Consider the following 16,625-nt stretch of genomic DNA (forward strand, 5'->3'; position numbering starts at 1 on the left):
TGTTTTGTTTCTCCAATGTAAATCCCTGTGGGGCATCGTGTACACTTCATCATGTAGACCACATTGGAGGATGGACATGGGAAAGCATGGGGAAGGTGCCGGTCTCTGGTGTGGCAGGGGAAGGTGGCGGTCTCTGGTGTGGCAGGGGAAGGTGCCGGTCTCTGGTGTGGCAGGGGAAGGTGCCGGTCTCTGGTGTGGCAGGGGAAGGTGCCGGTCTCTGGTGTGGCAGGGGAAGGTGCCGGTCTCTGGTGTGGCAGGGGAAGGTGCCAGGATCTGGTGTGGCAGGGAAAGGTGCCGGTCTCTGGTGTGGCAGGGAAAGGTGCCGGTCTCTGGTGTGGCAGGGGAAGGTGCCGGTCTCTGGTGTGGCAGGGGAAGGTGCCGGTCTCTGGTGTGGCAGGGGAAGGTGCCGGTCTCTGGTGTGGCAGGGGAAGGTGCCGGTCTCTGGTGTTGACCCACTACATGGGATGTATGACCCACTACATGGACTAATACACCGGGATGTATGTCCCACTACATGGACTAATACACGGGATGTATGACCCACTACATGGACTAATACACAGGATGTATGACCCACTACATGGACTAATACACCGGGATGTATGACCCACTACATGGACTAATACACGGGATGTATGACCCACTACATGGACTAATACACGGGATGTATGACCCACTACATGGACTAATACACGGGATGTATGACCCACTACATGGACTAATACACCGGGATGTATGACCCACTACATGGACTAATACACGGGATGTATGACCCACTACATGGACTAATACACAGGATGTATGACCCACTACATGGACTAATACACCGGGATGTATGACCCACTACATGGACTAATACACCGGGATGTATGACCCACTACATCAGGCATGTCCAAACTTTTTTCGAAGAGTGCCAAATTTGATGAAGTGAACATGTGCGAGGGCCGACCATTTTACATGCTACCTGCTATATGCTTTATAACACAGGCAGATAATAGCAAGCTGGATACCTGGGGGGCCGTAAAAGTTCGGAACGCGGGCCGCAAATGGCCCTCCGGCCGGACTTTGGACATGCCTGCACTACATGGACTAATACACCGGGATGTATGACCCACTACATGGACTAATACACCGGGATGTATGACCCACTACATGGACTAATACACCGGGATGTATGACCCACTACATGGACTAATACACCGGGATGTATGACCCACTACATGGACTAATACACGGGATGTATGACCCACTACATGGACTAATACACCTGGATGTATGACCCACTACATGGACTAATACACGGGATGTATGACCCACTACATGGACTAATACACCTGGATGTATGACCCACTACATGGACTAATACACTGGATGTATGACCCACTACATGGACTAATACACGGGATGTATGACCCACTACATGGACTAATACACGGGATGTATGACCCACTACATGGACTAATACACCGGGATGTATGACCCACTACATGGACTAATACACCTGGATGTATGACCCACTACATGGACTAATACACGGGATGTATGACCCACTACATGGACTAATACACCGGGATGTATGACCCACTACATGGACTAATACACGGGATGTATGACCCACTACATGGACTAATACACCGGGATATATGACGTACTACATGGACTAATACACGGGATGTATGACCCACTACATGGACTAATACACGGGATGTATGACCCACTACATGGACTAATACACGGGATGTATGACCCACTACATGGACTAATACACCAGGATGTATGACCCACTACATGGACTAATACACGGGATGTATGACCCACTACATGGACTAATACACCGGGATGTATGACCCACTACATGGACTAATACACGGGATGTATGACCCACTACATGGACTAATACACCGGGATGTATGACCCACTACATGGACTAATACACCGGGATGTATGACCCACTACATGGACTAATACACCGGGATGTATGACCCACTACATGGACTAATACACGGGATGTATGACCCACTACATGGACTAATACACCGGGATGTATGACCCACTACATGGAGTAATACACCGGGACGTATGACCCACTACATGGACTAATACACCGGGATGTATGACCCACTACATCAGGCATGTCCAAACTTTTTTCGAAGAGTGCCAAATTTGATGAAGTGAACATGTGCGAGGGCCGACCATTTTACATGCTACCTGCTATATGCTTTATAACACAGGCAGATAATAGCAAGCTGGATACCTGGGGGGCCGTAAAAGTTCGGAACGCGGGCCGCAAATGGCCCTCCGGCCGGACTTTGGACATGCCTGCACTACATGGACTAATACACCGGGATGTATGACCCACTACATGGACTAATACACCGGGATGTATGACCCACTACATGGACTAATACACCGGGATGTATGACCCACTACATGGACTAATACACCGGGATGTATGACCCACTACATGGACTAATACACCGGGATGTATGACCCACTACATGGACTAATACACGGGATGTATGACCCACTACATGGACTAATACACGGGATGTATGACCCACTACATGGACTAATACACCTGGATGTATGACCCACTACATGGACTAATACACGGGATGTATGACCCACTACATGGACTAATACACGGGATGTATGACCCACTACATGGACTAATACACCTGGATGTATGACCCACTACATGGAGTAATACATGGGATGTATGACCCACTACATGGACTAATACACCGGGATGTATGACCCACTACATGGACTAATACACCTGGATGTATGACCCACTACATGGACTAATACACCGGGATGTATGACCCACTACATGGACTAATACACGGGACGTATGACCCACTACATGGACTAATACACGGGATGTATGACCCACTACATGGACACACTACACCGGGATGTATGACCCACTACATGGACTAATACACCGGGATGTATGACCCACTACATGGACTAATACACCGGGATGTATGACCCACTACATGGACACACTACACAGATAAGACTGAACTGACCAAGAATCTTAGACTTAATAAGCTTTAATTTACAACAAGTCCTTTTTATTGCCCTGGCTTCTATCTATGTGATGTATATATGTATATACCCCCTCACCCCCCGCCCCTTATTCACAGATGTCTCTCCCTTCTTGCTTGTAACATCCCTATAATGTTGGGCTCTTTCTGTAAGTCATTTGTGAACTTGTCTGACAAAGGGATCTTGTGAATCCCGGAATCTCACAGCTCTGACAATTTTTTGTTGCCCAATAAAGGTCTCACTCCTAAAATACTTTGATTACAAGTATTTACCATGATGATAATTTATATTCTAGGAAATCAATTTAACCCTTTGATATATTTTAAAGTATTTTCCTAACAGTATCATGTGTCCATCAGGTGATCTCTGGACTCCTTCGCTTCTGGCCTCGTACTCATAGTCCCAAGGAGGTTATGTTCCTGAATGAACTGGAAGAGATTTTAGATGTGATGGAACCTTCAGAATTCACCAAGATCATGGAGCCTCTGTTCAGGCAGCTTGCACAGTGTGTGTCCAGCCCCCACTTCCAGGTACTTACCACCATAATATGCTTTAATATCTTTACTCCACAGTCTATAATGAGGTCACAGGGAGAGGGTAGTGAGGTCACATAGTACAAAACTGGGCAGTTTGTGATTATACAATGTTACAGGGTGGGAGGTATACTGCATCTCTACCTCCTTATCATATACTGTGACCTCCCACCCTGCACCTCTGCTTCCTCATCATAAAGTGGGGAAAAAAAGTATTTAGTCAGTCACCAATAGTGCAAGTTCCACCACTTACAAAGATGAGAGGCGTCTGTAATAGACACCATATTAGACCTCAACTATGGGAGACAACATGAGAAAACAAATCCAGAAAATCACATTGTCTGATTTTGTAAGAATTTATTTGCAAATTATGGTGGAAAATAAGTATTTGGTCAGTAACAAAATTTAATCTCAATCCTTTGTTGCCAATGACAGAGGTCAGACGTTTCCTGTAAGTTCTCACAAGGTTGGCGCACACTGTTGTTGGTATGTTGGCCCATTCCTCCATGCAGATCTCCTCTAGAGCAGTGATGTTTTGGGGCTGTCGCTTGGCAACACGGACTTTCACCTCCCTCCAAAGGTTTTCTATAGGGTTGAGATGTGGAGACTGGCTCGGCCACTCCAGGACCTAGAAATGCTTCTTACCAAGCCGCTCCTTGGTTGCCCTGGTGGTGTGCTTTGGATCATTGTCAGGTTGAAAGACCCAGCAGCCACGTTTCATCTTCAATGCCCTTGCTGATGGAAGGAGGTTTGCACTCAGTATCTCCCGATACATGGCCCCATTCATTCTTTCATGTACCTGGATCAGTCGTCCTGGCCCCTTTGCAGAGAAACAGCCCCAAAGCATGATGTTTCCCCCCCCCCATGCTTTACAGTAACTATGGTGTTTGATGGATGCAACTCAGTATTCTTTTTCCTCCAAACACGGCAAGTTGTGTTTCTACCAAACAGTTCCACTTTGGTTTCATCAGACGATAGGACATTCTCCCAATACTCTTCGGGATCATCCAAATGCTCTCTAGCAAACTTCAGACGGGCCCGGACATGTACTGGCTTAAGCAGTGGGACCCGTCTGGCACTGCAGGATCTGAGTCCCTGGCGGCGTAGTGTATTACTGATGGTAGGCTTTGTTACATTGGTCCCAGCTCTCTGCAGTTCATTCACTAGGTCCCCCCGCGTGGTTCTGGGATTTTTGCTCACCGTTCTTGTGATAATTTTGACCCCACGGGGTGAGATTTTGCGTGGAGCCCCAGATGGAGGGAGACTATCAGTGGTCTTGTATGTCTTCCATTTTCTAATTATTGCTCCCACAGTTCTTCACTCAAAGCTGGTTGCCTATTGCAGATTCAGTGGAGTTTGGAGTCTTTGACTGTTTGAGGGTGTGCACAGGTGTCTTTAAACTTATCAGTATAAAAACAGGGGCCATTACTACAGGTAATGAGTGGAGGAAAGAGGAGACTCTTAAAGAAGAAGTTACAGGTCTGTGAGAGCCAGAAATCTTGATTGTTTGCAGGTGACCAAATACTTATTTTCCACCATAATTTGCAAATAATTTCTTACAAAATCAGACAATGTGATTTTCGGGATTTGTTTTCTCATTTTGTCTCCCATAGTTGAGGTCTACCTATGATGTAAATTACAGACGCCTCTTTTTAAGTGGTAGAACTTTTGGTGACTGACTAAATAGTTTTTTTCCCCACTGTATACTGTGACCTCCCACCCTGCATCGCTGCCTCCTCATCATATACTGTGACCTCCCACCCTGCATCGCTGCCTCCTCATCATATACTGTGATCTCCCACCCTGCATCGCTGCCTCCTCATCATATACTGTGACCTCCCACCCTGCATCGCTGCCTCCTCATCATATACTGTGACCTCCCACCCTGCATCGCTGCCTCCTCATCATATACTGTGACCTCCCACCCTGCATCGCTGCCTCCTCATCATATACTGTGACCTCCCACCCTGCATCGCTGCCTCCTCATCATATACTGTGACCTCCCACCCTGCATCGCTGCCTCCTCCTCATATACTGTGACCTCCCACCCTGCATCGCTGCCTCCTCATCATATACTGTGACCTCCCACCCTGCATCGCTGCCTCCTCATCATATACTGTGACCTCCCACCCTGCATCGCTGCCTCCTCATCATATACTGTGACCTCCCACCCTGCATCGCTGCCTCCTCATCATATACTGTGACCTCCCACCCTGCATCTCTGCCTCCTCATTATATACTGTGACCTCCCACCCTGCATCTCTGCCTCCTCATTATATACTGTGACCTCCCACCCTGCATCGCTGCCTCCTCATCATATACTGTGACCTCCCACCCTGCATCGCTGCCTCCTCATCATATACTGTGACCTCCCACCCTGCATCGCTGCCTCCTCATCATATACTGTGACCTCCCACCCTGCATCGCTGCCTCCTCATCATATACTGTGACCTCCCACCCTGCATCGCTACCTCCTCATCATATACTGTGACCTCCCACCCTGCATCTCTGCCTCCTCATTATATACTGTGACCTCCCACCCTGCATCTCTGCCTCCTCATCATATACTGTGACCTCCCACCCTGCATTGCTGCCTCCTCATTATATACTGTGACCTCCCACCCTGCATCTCTGCCTCCTCATCATATACTGTGACCTCCCACCCTGCATTGCTGCCTCCTCATTATATACTGTGACCTCCCACCCTGCATCTCTGCCTCCTCATCATATACTGTGACCTCCCACCCTGCATCGCTGCCTCCTCATCATATACTGTGACCTCCCACCCTGCATTGCTGCCTCCTCATTATATACTGTGACCTCCCACCCTGCATCGCTGCCTCCTCATCATATACTGTGACCTCCCACCCTGCATCTCTGCCTCCTCATTATATACTGTGACCTCCCACCCTGCATTGCTGCCTCCTCATCATATACTGTGACCTCCCACCCTGCATCTCTGCCTCCTCATCATATACTGTGACCTCCCACCCTGCATCGCTGCCTCCTCATCATATACTGTGACCTCCCACCCTGCATCGCTGCCTCCTCATCATATACTGTGACCTCCCACCCTGCATCGCTGCCTCCTCATCATATACTGTGACCTCCCACCCTGCATCGCTGCCTCCTCATCATATACTGTGACCTCCCACCCTGCATCGCTGCCTCCTCATCATATACTGTGACCTCCCACCCTGCATCTCTGCCTCCTCATTATATACTGTGACCTCCCACCCTGCATCTCTGCCTCCTCATCATATACTGTGACCTCCCACCCTGCATTGCTGCCTCCTCATCATATACTGTGACCTCCCACCCTGCATCTCTGCCTCCTCATTATATACTGTGACCTCCCACCCTGCATCGCTACCTCCTCATCATATACTGTGACCTCCCACCCTGCATCTCTGCCTCCTCATTATATACTGTGACCTCCCACCCTGCATCGCTACCTCCTCATCATATACTGTGACCTCCCACCCTGCATCTCTGCCTCCTCATTATATACTGTGACCTCCCACCCTGCATCTCTGCCTCCTCATCATATACTGTGACCTCCCACCCTGCATTGCTGCCTCCTCATCATATACTGTGACCTCCCACCCTGCATCGCTGCCTCCTCATTATATACTGTGACCTCCCACCCTGCATCGCTGCCTCCTCATCATATACTGTGACCTCCCACCCTGCGTCTTTTTCTTGGATCAAATTTTTTTTATTAATTTTTTTAAACCATTCCCCCCCCAAGTACAAACAAAACCCTGAGAGGGCATACCCTCTCATCCCGTTCCCTCTCATCCCGTTTTCCAGAATTCAAGTACAGACGATGTGAAGAAACTTTGTAATTGGGTTTATTAGCTGAAAAATGCATTTTTATCATGAAAAAGCAATTTGAAGCTCTCCCCCTGTCTTATGGTTTTCTATTGAGAGGGGAGGAGGGAGATGAGGCACCAAAACAGGACAACAAAGAGTTAATCTACAGCTACATCACCGGCTATTTCCTCGGACAGTCAGGACTGACCTCTGAATACTGGATTTCATGCAGCTCCCACTGTAATCCTTTATTTTCTGTTGCTGACTAACCTCCCTCCTCCCCTCTCCATAGAACAGACACAATTTCCTGATCATTTGCAGTAAATGGAAAAGAGGAGGGAGGGAGGGGACCTGGGAAAAGTCTTTTCGAATGCAGATAATGGCAGATATGCCTAATAAACCCAAAGTTTATTAAAATTGCTTGATTTCTGCAAAAAAAAAATACGATAGTGACTCTTTAAGCAATAACAGTACCGGCCATCAGACAACTGAAGAAGTAAATAAACCATCATCACACTATACAGACAATATGGCTTATGTGCGGGGACCTGAGGGAGCGAGATCTGGAGTATTCATCCATTTGCTCCACATCTTGTTAAATTTAGTGGTAGCTTTACTTTTCTTATACGCATATTTCTCAATGCCGATCAAGCAGTTAACCTTCCCCATGAATTCCGCTACCGAAGGAGGGGTCTAATCAAGCCAATGTTTAGTGATGCAGTCTGTTCCACGACGTCTAGAGCTAAATCTTTTACGTACCTCAATATGTATACCAATGGGGATTGCTGTAATTTTACAGAATAGGCCTTACATATACATGACATTACCCCACTCCAATAGCCAAAACGTGTAAAAGACCCCCCTCATGGATGTGACATCTTGGACACATTGGTGTATCCTGCACCCTGATGCAGAAGAGAAACTGTGGTGTATGGTACACGGTGCAGCAAGTATAGGTGTGAGAGATAGTGGTGTTCTATTGGGGTGTCATTTCCAAGATTTCTTTCCATTGGCCTTTCTCTATAGGGGCAATATCAGCTTCCCATTTCTCCCTCAAGGTCATTGGAAACATATTCTGGTACTTAGAAATAATATGCCTATATAGTTAGCATCAGACCCTTAGTAGCCGCCGATTCCCCGCCTATATCCATTGGGGGTAGATGCTGCACGTCTGATGTAAGTATATCACCTTCCGTTTCACAATCGTGGCGTGGTTTGCGGCATCACGCTAATGGTTACATCATGTTAGCAGCAGCAACTTCATCAATATAAGGTATATAAGCAACAATGAATTCACAAAAAATATATAGCAGCTATTATAAAGAAACTTGTAAAAAAACAGATATATAGTGGTGAGACACACATATTATTGCCCATAAACTGCAGAGTATAATAATAGGAGCAGGTAAGCTGCAAATAGATGAAAATGCTGCCTTTAATATCTACCGCAGAATAGGGGGACCCCACCTCAGACCTTGACGTACATTTCGCCCCACCAGCTTCCTCGGGAGTCGCTGAGGTGGAGCGTGTACCCGTCATTTATACCCCCAATAATAGACAGTATTACCTGTCCACACCTGAGTGAGATCGTCATACACAAACAGCATGGTGCTTCCAGAGGAACCAAGATGGCATCTGAACCGGATGTGGTCATCATCACCAGGAAATGTATATTTTTAATAGACCGGTGCATCAAAACAAGGTGCCGGTACGCAAATACCTCCCATAGGTATGATGCAGCTCATTATCCCCAATATCATGCCCAAACAAATACACAAGCAGCGAGATATCATATGCCCACACATGTGATTGTATAGCGGCCATTTTAGTCAAGGGCTGGATAGTTCCCAGCAGCTGCAGCCATTTTAGTTGTGGGAAAGAGAATGGGCTTTGCATCAAGACCATAGTAACTACCCGTCTGCATTGCACGCATATGCTTTATATGCAGCCGTACCCTACTGACAAATAATAAAACAAGAAGTTGATAGTCAGTACAAGTTCATAAGTATTAAGTAAGTGCAGATTCATTTAAATACAATATATAATTAATGCAAATTCATTTGTATACAATATATAGTCCAAAGGTGCAAAGTGCAAGTGACATGCTGTGCAAAAATAACCAACACGAAAAACAGTGCCCAATATTTATGAATATAATAAAGAATAAGATTCTATGGGAATGTGAACAGGGAGCAATAATTGCTGTGTGTAATAGAGTGTGTGAGGATAATTGGATATGTGTGAGATGAATGTGGCTGCATGAGTGGCTGAAATTGCTATACATGATATACAATATGTAAATGGTTATCAAATCCTAGTGTGGTGGATAAATTAACACCACAACAACTATATACAGAATTATCTCTCTATCACATGGCCCGTTAGAGCAATGTTAGATATATAGGACCAAACAGTTGGAGATCTAGAGGAGGAGGAGGAGGACAAAAGTAACCACAATGGTATAAAACATACCCAAAAGTCCTTGGCAAGGATCACAATTGTAGATAGTTGGAATTTACATGGGAAGCCAATGGAAATATAATCCTGCAACAATATTGTGCATAAATACCCTGAAACATGGGGACTAGAATCCCATGGGGTCACATTGACACACACACAACCGGACCGCGCCACCAACAACCCCCAGCCAACACAGACTAGCCAAGACCGTCCCGACCAAAACATGCATAAAATGCCATCCCCAACCGGACCGTGCCACCAACAACCCCCATCCAACACAGACTGGCCAAGCGCGTCCTGACCAAAATATGCATAAAATGCCGTCCCCAACCGGACTGCACCACCAACAACCCCCAACCAACACAGACTAGCCAAGACCGTCCCGACCAAAACATGCATAAAATGCCATCCCCAACCGGACCGTGCCACCAACAACCCCCATCCAACACAGACTGGCCAAGCGCGTCCCGACCAAAATATGCATAAAATGCCGTCCCCAACCGGACTGCACCACCAACAACCCCCAACCAACACAGACTAGCCAAGACCGTCCCGACCAAAACATGCATAAAATGCCGTCCCCAACCGGACCGTGCCACCAACAACCCCCATCCAACACAGACTGGCCAAGCGCGTCCCGACCAAAATATGCATAACTGTGTCCTGATTAGATCATGTTAACCGGCACTCAGATTTAAAAATATACTAGACCACATAATTGGATAGTAACCGGAAATCAATAATATCAGATTCGGCCCACTGCCTACCATGAAAACAAGGTGGCACATGAGAAATGGTCAATATGAAATACATTCATACATGCACCTCCGTCAGCAAAACCAAAATGGGTTACCCTTTATATGCATAACTAATGCTACGTTTACACAGAACGATAATTCGCCCGATCGTACGATTAACGATGTCGGAGTAACAATTTTTTTTTTCATAACGATCAGTGTTTAGACGGTACAATTTATCATAGGGAAATTCGTTTTGCAATCATTTTGCGATCGCTTAAAACCTATCTCACACATTGGTTAAATCGGCGAACAACTGTTCACACGGAACGATCTGCGATTTTTTTGCGAATGATCAACGATGATTTGAGAACTTGAACAAAATGAACGATTTCTCGCTCGTCGTTTGATCGTTCACTGCATTTACACGTACAATTATCGTTCAAATTCGATCGTTATCGTGCGAATTCGCACAATATTTGTTCCGTGTAAACGCAGCATAACAGGTATCACAAGATCCCATATAACCAAGAGCAGCTGTGGTCCTCATATAGAGAATGACCCTTAAGTCATGATAATATATACAAACCGAAATATATCACATACAGGACATAAAAGATAGTTACTGTCCAAAAGGGACACTTAAAGGAAGCAGATAAACTGAAGGACAGGGATTATATTAGCAGATCTAGAAGTACATTTCTAACTTCTTATTTAGGCCCCTTGGGGACATTGTTCTGAGTGTCACTATCCACTTGGTTTCGATCTGTAAAGTCTTCATGTGATGTCACCTCCTCTGATTCCCAAATTTACTCGGTCAATACCAATAACATGAAGTCCACAAGGATCATTTCTGTGACACTCCACAAAATGCCGTGGAATAGGTTTCATCTTCACAAAAGGCTATAGCTCTTCTGATGCCCCTTATGTGCTCCAAGACTCTGGTCTTCAATTGTCTTGAGGTCATCCCAATGTGCATACAATTGCATGGACACTTTGCACAATATATGACCCCTTCTGTATTGCAATCAATGTGACGGACAATCTTGAACTCTCTTGTTCCTGTGGAGTCAAAAAAGACAGATGAGTTTTCAATAAATTGACAATCTGAGCATCTCCCACAGTTGTAACACCCCCATCTTGGTCCCTGAGACCCAAAAATGTACCTCGATTTAGGGATCACAAAATTGCTCTTGACCAAAAGGTCCCCAAGATTTTCAGGTGGGGACAGGTAATACTGTCTATTATTTAGGGTATAAAAGGGGTACACGCTCCACCTCGGCACCTCCCGAGGAAGCTGGTGGGGCGAAACGTACGTTGTAGGTGGGGTCCCCCCATTCCGCGGTATATATTAAGGGCAGCATTTTCATCTATTTGGAGCTTAAATGCTTCTATTATTATACTCTGCAGTTTATGGGTATGTATATTTTGATGAGGGCTTGCGGGTATCTGGTGGCAATAGTGTGTGTGTGTGTGTGTGTGTGTATGTATGTATGTATATATATTACGGATGATAGATTACATGTAATGTGTGTGTGTTGCCACTATATATCTGTATGTTTACAACAAGTTTCTCTATAATAGCTGCTATATATTTTTTGTGAATTCATTGTTTCTTATATACCATATCTTATTATTGCACCTTTTATTGATAAAGTTGCTGCTTCTAACATGATGTAACCATTAGCGGGATGCCGGAATGAAAGGGATCCCACTTTTTGTTTTAGTTTTTTTAATCATGTTTCAAGATATTTAAAAAAAAAAAAAAATCTGACTGAAGATGATGCCCAATAAGGGCCTTGTTTTGGTCTCCCGCTTCATATACTTTCCAACCCCTTAGGTGTTGTAATTGGGCCGCCAAGAAATACATGGCTGCATTTGGGATTGCTAGACCCTCGTTGCCTTTTGCCCTCTGTAATGATTCTAACCTAATACGCCAGTGTTGAGATCCCCATATCCACCCTGTGTCTTTACATCCTCTTTGCATTTGTAAGCACTGGCTTCCATTTTGTAGGTGGCGGAACGAGCACTATATTACTGGAATAATGAGTACATCCTGAGCCTGATGAGTGACAATGCTGCCCAGATTCTGCCGATTATGTTCCCATCACTGTACCGCAACTCTAAGAACCACTGGAATAAGTAAGTCATGTGAAAACAAGATGGTGGTAATACCCAGGTTGTATGAGGGTCTCCTCATCTGCTGCATTTATTTTACAGTATGTCCCAGAATGGCAGGCAGCTGTGTTATCATCTTTGTATCATAAAAGTCTTCCATTGTTTTACCCTCTCTGTGTCGGCATTGTTGGCTGGTGGTTTATGCTCTCTGTGTCGGGATTGTTTGCCAATGGTTTGTCCTCTGTGTTGGGATGGTTGGCTGGTGGTTTGCCCTTTTTGTTTTGGGATCATTGATCCAATCCAATGGTTTGTCCTCTCCTGTGTGGTGATTGTTGGCTGCTGGTTTATTGTCTGTGTCAGGATGATTGGCCTGTGGATTGTCTTCTCTTTGTCAGGATCGTTCGCTGCTGGCTTGACATCTCTTTGTTGGATCATTGACTGTTGGCTTAACCTCTCTGTCTGGATCGCTGGCTGGTGGTTTATCCTCTCTGTGTTGGGATTGTTGGCTGCTGGCTTGACCTGTTTGTGTCGGGACAGTGGTTTGTCCTCTCTGTGTGAGGATCGTTGCACAGTGGTTTGTCCTCTGTGTCTGCATTGTCGGTGGTTTCTCTTGTCTGTGTCGGATCAATGGCCAGTGGTTCGCCCTCTCTTTGTGGGGATTGTTGGCCGCTATTTTGTCCTCTCTGTGTCGGGATTGTTGACCCGTGGTTTATTCTCTGTCCTGATCATTTGCCACTGGTTTGTGGTTATCCTTTCTGTGTCGGGATCGTTGGCCAGTGTTTGTTTGTTTTTTAAGATTTTATTTAACATTTTTCAATATACAAAGCAAAATACGAGATCTCACATGTAAAATGAGTACTGCACCATCATTAACAACAGAGTACAATATAACTTCCACAATTTGGCAAACCAAGGATTAAAATAAATGATTGCAGACTTTCGGGAGGCCATCCAATTTAGGGCCCTATTACACCAACAGATTATCTGACAGATTTTTTTGAGCCAAAGCCAGGAGTGGACTATAAACAGAGAACAGGTAATTAAGAAAAGATTCAGCAAGCGTGGAGAGACAGAAAGCTGCACATCACACCCATGGTTGATATGAAAGCTTGTTCAGCTACATTAAAAACCGACATCAGAAGTTAGTACAGTGCTTCCCAACCTTTTCCACCTCGGGGCATGCCTACTAAATAATGTTCTACAAAATAAGAAAACGGTCATACAGTGACTCACAGGTGACGTCTTCTTTGATCTGAGGCCTCACTTTCCTTTTCCTCTCCATCCAGTCCAGTCCTCCATGATGATTTCTTCCAGCTACAATTCATCTCTTCAGAACCTGCGAGACAAACAATTTAGGCTAGCAACTTCCTTTCCTTTCTCCTTACTATAGGCTCCTAAAGTAACTGCCGCCAGAGGTGCCCCCCATGAACTAATAATGCCCCCAGAGGTGCCCCCCATGAACTAATAATGCCCCCAGAGGTGCCCCTAAAAACAAACAAACATCCTACTTACCTAATCGGCGCTGTGTGGCTCCAGGCAGCAGCTCTCTTCCACTTCTAGCTCCATCTTGCGAGCCACAGGGATGGGACCTCCAGCAGGCGTGATGACATCACATCATCACGGCTGCCGGAGAGGTCACGTCCCGGCGTCCCATAGGCTGCAGGTATGAAGTGCCGGTGGACTATGGGAGTGAATGTAGGAGCAGGACGCTGACAAGCCCTGCTCCTACATTCTGCTCACTTTAATGTTCTGCCCACTCACTGTGCGGGCGGAACATCAAAGCGATCTGTGCATCTCGAGAAGCTGCGTGGCCACAGCTTCTCAGGAGGCTTAAAGAGACAGTGACAATTCCCACCAGGATCCTGCAGTACCCCTGGCATGTTCTCCCGGCACCCCATTGCTGAGTTAGTATATAATTTGATCAAACCATATCGCCTCATGTACCACGTGCAGGTCTCTTGATACACATAAGTCACTAACCAAACAAAACTGTGCTGATCAGTGACCGCTAACCCTGTAAAGCGTGCACAAGCAGTGAACGGGGGCCATTAAATGGCCCTGCAACCCCAATGTCACAAGACCAAACCCCGCCGGTGAAGAAAGAGGCCACCAGGCAACGTGTGAACAAGCTGTTAACCTCTCACCATTGCTACTGCAGGTGGAATGGGAGAACAGAGGAGGTACTTGCCATATGTACACAGGTGCTTCCTGCTAATTTGGATCACGTAGGTAAAAAGGAGGAGTGCTAGCCACAATGAAAAAGGGACAGAATACATAAAATGCACAAGCCTGAAGAGACAGAAATGGCTGCACATCGCACCCATGGTTGATACGAAAGCCTGTTCAGCTTAAGTTAAAAATCAACATCAGAAGTTAGTATATAATTTAATCAAACCATATTGCCTCATGTACCACGTGCAGCTCTCTGCACCATGGGTGCGATGTGCAGCTTTTTCCATCTCTCCAGGCTTGTAAAAGAAAAGATTGAGATTTTTCCTCTTTTCAAATCCTTTCCTGGCTTTGGTTAAAAAAAATCTGTCAAATAATCTGTTGGTGTAATAGGGCCCTTAGTAATAGAGTAAGAGCCCTATGACACTAACAGATTTCTGACACATTATCTGACATATTTTTACAGCCAAACCCAGGAATGGATTTGGCTGCAATAAAGATATTTGTTGGTTTAATAGGGCTCTAAGTTGAGATCATGCTCGAAGGCAAACAAACAGGAGACAGAACCATCACACAGTCATACACGCATACAGCCACCCCCCCACCCTCTCCCCAGGATACAGTTAATCAGCGGTGGCCTCTAACATGTCGGAGAGTAGTTTCACCTCTCTTTGTCGAGATTGTTGTGGGATTGTTGGCCAGTGGTTTGTCCTTTTTGTGTTGGGATCATTGGCTGCTGTTTTGTCCTCTCTGTCGGGATTGTTGACCTGTGGTTTATTCTTTGGATCGTCTTAGGATTCTCTGTGTTAGGATTGTTGGCCAGTGGTTTGTCCTTTCTGTGTTGGGATCGTTGGCCAGTGGTTTGTCCTTTGTCTGGATCGTTGGCCGCTGGTTTGTCCTCTTTTTTGGGGTTGTTGGCCGGCAGTTCGTCTTTTCTGTGTTGGGATCGTTCACCACTGGTTTATCTTCTCTGTGTTGGGATCGTTGGCCAGTGGTTTATTCTCTGTCTGGATTGCTGGTTTGTCCCCTCTTTTGGGATTGTTGGCCCCTGGTTTATGTTCTCTGTGTTGGGATTGTTGCACAGTGGTTTGGCCTCTTTGTTGGGATTGTTGGCTGCTGGTTTGTCCTTTCTGTGTCAGGATCTTTGATTGGTCTGCTCTGACATAGTCTTTGATATTGAATATAGATGGCTCCTGAGAGATTCTTGTATTATCTATGGTAAGAAAATCTGAAATGCCACTCGAGGCTCAACGTATCAGTGTGTCATTGTGGGGCTTTGATATGATGATATAGATATGTGTTGTCCTGCAGGACTATACATGGACTAATATACAATGCCCTGAAACTCTTCATGGAGATGAATCAGAAGCTGTTTGATGACTGCACCCAGCAGTACAAGGCTGAGAAGCAGAGGTGGGTGCCTGACAATACTAGACATGTGTTAGTGGTTATTATGAGCTATAGAAGTCTTACCTCAATGTCCTGGCTTTGGGGATGAGCTGTATTAGTGCTGATGAGTCCCCTGCTTATTCCTCTGCTGTCTCTTTTTCCAGGGGGAAGATTAGAGGCAGAGAGCGAGCAGAGATGTGGAATCGAATTGAGGAAATGGCGCGGTTGAATCCACAGGTGGGGGATATATTGTGTGCAGCTTGTGTGGCATGTCACCCAATGATGTGCAGCTCTGGAGGTATCTCTCACACAGTTTTTCTCTCTCTCTCTCCCTCCCTTCCTCCCTGTC

The 16,625-nt window shown here is 45.9% G+C and overlaps 1 protein-coding gene across 3 annotated transcripts in view; it reads left to right on the plus strand.

The window, feature by feature from the left end:
- PPP2R5D (protein phosphatase 2 regulatory subunit B'delta) overlaps window positions 1-16,625 on the plus strand; it is a 91,721-nt gene that overhangs the window by 71,454 nt on the left and 3,642 nt on the right. For all 3 annotated transcript variants that reach the window (XM_069954285.1, XM_069954286.1, XM_069954284.1), the window contains exons 11-14: window positions 3,414-3,584; window positions 12,615-12,742; window positions 16,199-16,300; window positions 16,441-16,513. In XM_069954285.1, coding sequence (XP_069810386.1) covers window positions 3,414-3,584; window positions 12,615-12,742; window positions 16,199-16,300; window positions 16,441-16,513 — 474 coding nt within the window. The remainder of the gene's footprint in view (window positions 1-3,413; window positions 3,585-12,614; window positions 12,743-16,198; window positions 16,301-16,440; window positions 16,514-16,625) is intronic.

The sequence above is a fragment of the Dendropsophus ebraccatus genome, chromosome 15, assembly GCF_027789765.1.
Source record: "Dendropsophus ebraccatus isolate aDenEbr1 chromosome 15, aDenEbr1.pat, whole genome shotgun sequence".
Lineage (NCBI taxonomy): Eukaryota > Metazoa > Chordata > Amphibia > Anura > Hylidae > Dendropsophus > Dendropsophus ebraccatus.